Raw genomic sequence first — 8,042 nt, 5'->3', positions numbered from 1 at the left:
GCCATAATCGTATGAATGGGTCGAAAATTGATGCTTTTCACCTAACAGGCTCTGAAAGTTTCTCGAGGTCTTATAGAATTTTGCATCACAATTCACTACAAGCAAGATAGGGAAAAGAGATCCTTTAGAGACCATATGGGTTAAAATCAGAGTGTCGTGTTTCTCATGTATACCTGAATGAGCTAGTGTGCCATGCGACATTTCATATCGCAGCTCACATAATATATGAGACACGAGATGCGGATACGTACAAAATATATCTTAGTGAGCGAGTCTCATGAGACATCTCGTGAGGCTCGTCACATGCGCTTACTAGGAGCACTTCTATGCAGTGATGTTTGCCTAGTACAATAACCCCACGGAAGCATACGACTTCGTTCTATACCTATGCTTCTTCGGTGGCCAGCACAAGTTTTTCAATTCAAATTCTAGAATTCAACCGCGTTGAACCACGTCAGTGCTTTGAAACTGGCTACGGGCAGTTTTTTCATAGTTGAATCCCTTTTCCATGCTTTTGAAACCTTCGCTTGCGAGGCTCAAATGCACTGTCACATTGAGATTTTCTCATGAGACGGCGCATGAGCCAGTGCAGATGTGATCGTTTGAGCTAGTACATTGCTACATGAGATCTAAAAAAAATGTGTCTCAACATAGAACGTGCTCAAGCGCGCGAGAGTTTTTGTGCGCTCATGGCAAGCTGATCTAAAGCTCTTGATATGAAGCGCGTATACATGATGTCTGGTTAAAATAGAGACCTTTCATCATAAATAAAGACTTATTAGAGATTTGATTAAAAATTGAGACCAAGTCTCTAAAAAGAAACCTGCCCCCAGCCTTAGATATGTGAATCCTATACCGATATAATATACCTGAAAATATTTGATGTTTAGATAAAGCGATTAGGTTCCATACCTAGCGGCGCAGCCGAATTTTTTTATTGAAGAGAGTATTCTGGAAAGTAATAGTAATCTCTGGATTTTGACGCAAAAATCCTTTGTAGTGAACATATTCTACCATGAATTACTGCCTCAAAATATTTTCCCTGATTGTAATTCAAATTTCCTGAGAATTCCAGATTTTTTCCAGGTTGACTAAAATTCCCTGATAATTCTAGGTTTTCCAGGTTTTTCCAGGTAGTAGACACCCTGCAAATCATTAATTAATCGATTTTTCTCGTGATAACTCTGGTAGAATTTCTGCAAGAAATTCTTGAGGATTTCGTGAGTTGTGGAACACCGCGTCTCTGTTTCATGGACTAGATTATTCATCCAAATATTAAGCTTCCACTTTTTTTTTTTTTTGTTTTTTACAAGGGGGAAATCTGCAAACAGATCCCCTGAGAAGATAACTCAGGGAATGCGGGGATGACGCACCAACGACGACCCGCTAAAACCAGCCTATGCACTGTGCATGAGCAATTCATTTAGAATTGCTCAAGTGGTGAACAGTGCATCGACATGACCCTTGGACTCAGACCCTCATCTCCCCGGAACCACCTTACGGTATTTCTTCGGGAAGGGACCAGTGCATATAGCACAACACGTGTAGCAGAAGTAGCCTAGGCAAACTGCTTCTCCTAGCCGACTTAAACAATGTTACAAGGGACCAGCATCGGCAGGGCTAATCCTCTGCAGCCAACTCTTGGTCGGCGCGCCATAGACGCTGCAATTCTAACATAATGTGAGTGACAGCTGTAGTTACTGCATTCCAGCACTCGGCATCCGCACACATTCTCTCTATAATATTGTCGGGGGACGTGTCCCCTCCGCATGTAGTGAGCATGCGACCTCTCACAACAATGAAACGGGGGCAATCGAACACGACATGCTCCGCTGTTTCCTCTACACCAGCACAATTGGGGCACGCAGGAGATTCTGAGTGCCCGAACCTATGCAGGTACTGTCTATAGCAACCATGTCCTGACAGAAACTGCGTCAGGTGGAAGTTCACTTCCCCATGGCTTCTACCATACCAATCTGACACATTTGGTATTAGTCGATGGGTCCATCTACCCTTAGTGGAGTTATCCCATTCCTGCTGCCAGCTTCTGAGCGTTTCCTCTTTACACGTGTCGCGGACTCCTCTGGTACCCCTTTGGTTGACGCATTGAACATCTTCCTTGATGATGAGCCCGATGGGCGTCATCCCGGCTATGATGCACACGGCCTCTTTAGATACCGTCCGGTATGCACTTGCTACTCTTAAGCACATTATCCTGTACGTGCTTTGCTTCCACTTGTTTATATCTGTCTGTCTTGTCTATAGGAAACAATGAAATATAAAATTCAAGGAATGGTGATATCTTTGTACTGCTACGTATCGCAAACCTACGCTCGTCCTATCACAAACGCCGCCCATTGCGACTTACTTTATTTTAGTTAATTATTGGTTTGGATAAATACATAATCTTCTTGCTCTGCACTCACTGCTCAGGGACGATTCCGCTCATCCGGGCAGTCACTTTTAAAAACTTCTAACTACAAAATAACCATCAATAATCTGTTTCCCACAATGTCCGATTAGCTTGCCAACCAGCTGAAAGAATGCCTTCAAGGATTTGGTCTTCGCTAAAAACGCAATATTCTGGATGTATAACAACGTACGCTGCTAAAAATTGATAGCGAAGAATACAAAAATTGCGCTGCAGAAAATGGTTTTGGTTGTATAACAAACCTGGTCTTCGAATCCTCCGATCAATGGAACGCATATAGCAACAATAGGATCGTGCAGACTCCAATCACTCCGCCCAGAATCAGCGACTCTCTTCGTTTACGAATGTTAATTCGCTGAATGAGGCTATAAATTAATATATCGTTCAATGTCAATTGCCAGCAAAAGGAATTTCAGTTTTAACAGACCTAGATATCAACGGAAACCGATGGGAAATATCGTGCATTCTAGTCTGGAAACGCTTCATGTGCTGCCGCTGGGACGTCAAGTGTTCCTTCGTCTCCATTGCGATGCTTATCTGGTCATTAACCATGGAGCTCGAGCTGAAATGAGAAATCCGGTATTAATTCTCTACTCACTTCCCGAAAAGCCTATGAATTACTGACTTGTGCAGATGGGTGTTCTCTTTCAAATACATGTCCCTTCGACTCAAACCGGACGTCGAGGGGGACGTTGTTCCACCCAGTCCAGACCCGCGCAGAAGTTCTTCCCGTTCCATTCGTGTCGTGTGATTTGCCTGAATTTTCAGATACTCTTGTCGATATCCCTGAAAACGAAACATATAGCGTTATCTTCTCCAGTTCTTACATCACTGTACTCCCTACACTGCGGTGAGTATGACATCCTTACATGCAAAATTTCCCGATGTCGCTGGAGGACGTGCATGACCGCGGCTCCGGTCCCCGGAATCTCCGCCATCCGCTCGTTGATGTTCGACAGCTGGTCCAGCATTTGTTCGATTTCCAGCGAAAGCGATTCGAAGACATGGTCCCCCAGCAAAGGCGAAGTGTCCGCAGCCCCGCCGGAATTGAGCGAACTGCTTCCGGTGCCGACCTTGTTGAATGCGATCAACTTGAGGTCGATATCGTTCTCCAGGTGACGGGCCTGCTTCCGGAGGGCTAAAATACATAATGCAGTAGATAATTCGTCATCACTTTCTCAATCCCCCGAAGCAAGAGAATGTAAACATTCGATTTCGAAGCACTTACCATCCCAATCTGAACTACCCATTGTAGATAATTATGTGACTTTACAACACGAATTTAACAGAGAACACAGTTTTCACTAGTCTTCGAACCGCACATATGAATTGTGAACTTGATATTAATATTAACAATATTAATTAAAATGTTCCAACTTTTTCTCTGCCTTCACACAAAAATAATCAAAACACAGCTGCTGATGCATCAACGAAGGAGCCTTTCGCATGTCAAAGCAAAAAAAGGCGGCGCTGCAACTGATGAATGTAAATACGAGGGATAGGAATGTTCATAATTCAAAGGATCACGTTCTTAATTATTTTAGGTTTTTTATTTTAGTATGCTGTTTCGCTCAAGAAAAGTAAAGAAATTCATGGACTGAATGAGTCTAGAATCCAGAGCTGCCAGATGATTTGAAACAAAATCTGTATCCACGAGGTTAAAAAATCTGTGTCCCTTACAAAAATATCTGTGTCCATACAAAAATTGTTGAAAGAAAATCTGTGTTCCATACAAATTGAATCTGTGTCAGAATAAAAATATCTGTGTAATACAGAGAAATCTGTACATCTGGCAGCCCTGCTAGAATCCTAGAATTTTCCTTTAGAGGGTCCCCTTTGAAATGACATTTCTTCTCAACTGCGTACTGCGATCTGAAAAATGATTTTCTGGACCATTTCTAGGAAGAAATTTTCCACGCATCGAGATAGGCGATTCCTTTTCTTGTCAGTACACGCAAAAAAATTGTGCGGTAAGAACTACTAGGTGGATTGACCAGGTGCACCAGGACCTGGAGAACGTGGGTCGCAGTCGAGGATGGAGAGCACGCTAGCTTTGAAGTACCCATTAAATGGGTTTCTTGTACCCATTTTTATTGCTAGTACTGAGTTTTCAGAAAAAGGGTATTATTGCGATGTGGGGTATTTAGAGGTGCGGGTGAACATCAAATTAGTATATGTGATAACATCACCCAAGTAACCACAAGCATTATAACATTGCACGTATTCTACTGCATATCAACAACATTGATGTAACATTGCTTTTATTCGACATATTTCAAGAGTTGTCAAACAATAAAGCATTAACCCTACATTACAAATGTATCAATGCACTAATATCACTTTATAAATTGCACTGCTGCACTAATGTTACTTTATAAATTGCTTCATTGCTTTATCGTCGTTTTTGCATTAGTGCAACTGTAAAAGGGCCCTTTTCCACTTTTAAACTACTTTAATGGTAGGCTTACGGCAATGCAGCTGCATTATATATGCAATGATATAATGCTCCATGGTTACTTGGGCAGTTTTGAAGTGGTAGTTGTGTAATGCCAACTTCGGCGAGCCGAAAGTTCACGAAGTAGCCGAAGTTGACGTCACGTTGCGAAAGCTGCGAACAAATTTTTTCGCAGCCTTGTCGTCACCATCAGCTGATCGTTTTGTTTACATCTTTTTCGTGACTAATACAAGCAAACACATACTAAGACCCGGACCTGTTATATATGACATTGGTATTATTGCGCTGTTCCCACCAAATCGAACAGCACACTTTGGAAGTGTGACACTTATAAGTGTGACGGCAAAGAGCAACCTCGCGATCTGACAGCATTTTGTCAAAGGGAAATGTCATTCAAAGCCACGTGCTACCATTTTTGTTTTGATTTTCTATTTTCCACCACCACCGAAGGGCGAGCAAGATTGCCAGTTATGCGATCTTTTTCGTTTATTCCATTGCAAAAGTTTGTTTTTGAATGAATTTGCGAAATTATTTTTGGCAGCCGCCTTCAAGCAAGAAAAAGGTGTGATCAACGAAGTGCACTGAAAATCCATATTTCAAAGCAACCCGCAATGTTTTTGACACTAAAAAGGGTACATTATACTCTTCTTGAAGAATGAATTCCGTCAACAATAATGGGTAAAAAAGCCACTTGTCGTTATTTGGAGCAGCAACGTTGAATTTTTTGCCGCGGATCATGTTGTATTAATTAATTGAAAGAACAATGGTAAGTAGCTATTTTTTGAACAAGCTATTTACATTAAGGACTAAATTGATTTTTCTCTACAGCAAAACCCTCGAAGAAGCATGAGAAGCCCCGCATACTCGTGAACCATATCTGTACTGTTTCCTGTACTATTCACAACCATTCGCGACAATACCGTAACAGTTTCATATTACATGAAAAATAACAATAAACACACCAAACCAGAAACGGTTTTTACCGTTCCGCAAATAGTAAGGCCGGAACAAATCTTAAAATTTTCTTTTGTCACCTTCCATCAAAATTCATCATTTTTTATACTTATATGCTGTAAAACCATGTTTTTGCCACATATAATCGTCAAATCAAAATGTTTTAGACAAGCACTCTTGAGTTTTGGTGAGATAAAATATTAAACATTAAAATTGTTTAAACTATTTACAACTTCAGGAACATTGCAGAAATGTTGCACATGGATGCAATTTTAAATATAATTTAGATTTTAATTAGATTTAACATATATGTAACATTTTGTTTGTAAAAATATTTCACTAGATTTGAATAAAATTGAAGAAAATTTTCTCTGCGAAATATATTGTTCTTCTATGCCCTCTTGTGACATGTTTTTTTCAAACCTAAGCGACTGTGAGATAAATATACATAGGACGGCAGTATAATAGGTTGCAAGTAGGGACAATGGAAATTCGCAGTATTTTTTTTTTAATTTCACGGCTGATGAAGGTAACTAAACTAAAATTTCACTGTTTTTTCGAGGCCCCATACTTTAGCACTACAGTACATATTCTCAGTGAAAATACATTTCAAATGTGTAAACTCAGCGGTGTGTTAATAATTGTAATTTGTGTTTTACAAATCAAGATAATATGTTTATTATCAGAGTAGCAATTAAAAATTTAAATCATAACATGCAATCAGAAGAAAGTCAAGATAAACTAAAAGATACGAAAATTGTTGGAGGAACCTTGACTCAAAAATATATAAACCATTTTCATAGGCAACAAACTGAAAAAATCTGCGTTCTTCATATGAATTAAAACGATCAAACGAATTTCGCGTCGAAGGCCAAATTTTGTGGCTTCCGCGAAATCGCGAATTTCCATTGTCCCTTGTTGTAAGTGTCCTGAAAAGCAGCACTTTTTCTAAATACGATTTTATATGTATAGAACAATTTCTCCCATAAATATAGTTTTATTCTTCAATTTAAAAAAAATCATAACGTTTACACAAACACAATGAAGACACGGACAAGGACATTTCATCGCGATATAATCCAGAAGGAGGAAAACATGTACTCAAATAAATTTTAAGAGCCAATTGCTGAATTGATTTGACTAATTGATTGCTCATTGAAAGTATTTATAAACAATAATTCATGAAAATCCCTAAAATATTTTATTTTCAAAGGCTACACTGTTACAGTAAAAGTGGCGTAAACTTTATTCTAAAAGAAAAAAACGTTCAATGGAAAATCCCACACCTCCCAAGTAACCACAAGCATTATAACATTGCACGTATTCTACTGCATATCAACAACATTGATGTAACATTGCTTTTATTCGACATATTTCAAGAGTTGTCAAACAATAAAGCATTAACCCTACATTACAAATGTATCAATGCACTAATATCACTTTATAAATTGCACTGCTGCACTAATGTTACTTTATAAATTGCTTCATTGCTTTATCGTCGTTTTTGCATTAGTGCAACTGTAAAAGGGCCCTTTTCCACTTTTAAACTACTTTAATGGTAGGCTTACGGCAATGCAGCTGCATTATATATGCAATGATATAATGCTCCATGGTTACTTGGGCTATTAGCTTTAACGAAACGATTTAGGACTTATAATGCAATAACACCTGTTATCATATGTAATATCGTAAGGACGAATTATAAAACTAGCTAAAACCTCAAACAACAATGAAACCCAACACTGAAAATAAGACATTTTATTTATTTCCCCCCTCTGACTTTTTGAAAAATTTGAAGGTGGGGGGGGGTGACAAAAGTAAAATTTCAAATTTGTTCCGGCCTAATTGGGCAAATCACAATGTGGGGAATAGGCGGTTAATGGCCGGTACGCTGATCATAAGTACTGTGCAAAAGGATAGGACAAGAAACGGTCAAGGAATGATTCCGCTACCGAAATTACTTTAGCTGTATGCAGCTGAGAAGTAGAGCTGGTTTCATAACGTCGGTAACGCCTGCCGTACAAATCAAAGGGAGCTGTCACTTTTCCGAACGGAAAAATGTGCCGCTCAATTATTCCGCAAGTAAAAGTGACATTTCGCTCATACTGAATCAGCTGTCAAAATTACTTGGGTAAAAAGGAGAAATTTTACTTGAGTGATTTACGTTTCAGGTCCGTACTTGGCTTAAGTTATGTAACCATA

The 8,042-nt window shown here is 39.4% G+C and overlaps 1 protein-coding gene across 2 annotated transcripts; it reads right to left on the bottom strand.

Moving 5' to 3' along the window:
* Nucleotides 1-2,336: 2,336 nt before the first annotated feature.
* On the bottom strand, nt 2,337-3,871 carry LOC5568529 (Golgi SNAP receptor complex member 1). 2 transcript variants are annotated; one of them, XM_001652306.2, is made up of 6 exons: nt 3,660-3,871; nt 3,301-3,569; nt 3,057-3,217; nt 2,859-2,993; nt 2,674-2,796; nt 2,337-2,607 (listed from the first exon to the last, which is right to left on the bottom strand). In XM_001652306.2, the coding sequence occupies exons 1-5, from the start codon at nt 3,679-3,681 to the stop codon at nt 2,694-2,696; spliced, it is 690 nt and encodes a 229-aa protein (XP_001652356.1). In that variant the 5' UTR covers nt 3,682-3,871; the 3' UTR covers nt 2,337-2,607; nt 2,674-2,693. The 2 variants fall into 2 exon arrangements, with proteins under 2 accessions (XP_001652356.1, XP_021707754.1); XM_021852062.1 differs by having other exon boundaries at nt 2,337-2,604.
* Between the last annotated feature and the right edge of the window lie 4,171 nt (nt 3,872-8,042).

Source organism: Aedes aegypti, chromosome 3, assembly GCF_002204515.2.
Source record: "Aedes aegypti strain LVP_AGWG chromosome 3, AaegL5.0 Primary Assembly, whole genome shotgun sequence".
Taxonomy (NCBI): Eukaryota; Metazoa; Arthropoda; class Insecta; order Diptera; family Culicidae; genus Aedes; species Aedes aegypti.
This window is presented reverse-complemented; position numbering and strand designations above follow the sequence as displayed.

Excerpts from the sequence above, each read along its gene's own strand:
- LOC5568529 (XM_001652306.2), bottom strand. The coding sequence starts at position 3,681 with ATGGGTAGTTCAGATTGGGATG. Across the intron at positions 3,570-3,659 it reads GGGTAGTTCAGATTGGGATG|CCCTCCGGAAGCAGGCCCGT; the intron begins GTAAGTGCTTCG and ends TATGTATTTTAG. Across the intron at positions 2,994-3,056 it reads GAGAACACCCATCTGCACAA|CTCGAGCTCCATGGTTAATG; the intron begins GTCAGTAATTCA and ends TTCTCATTTCAG.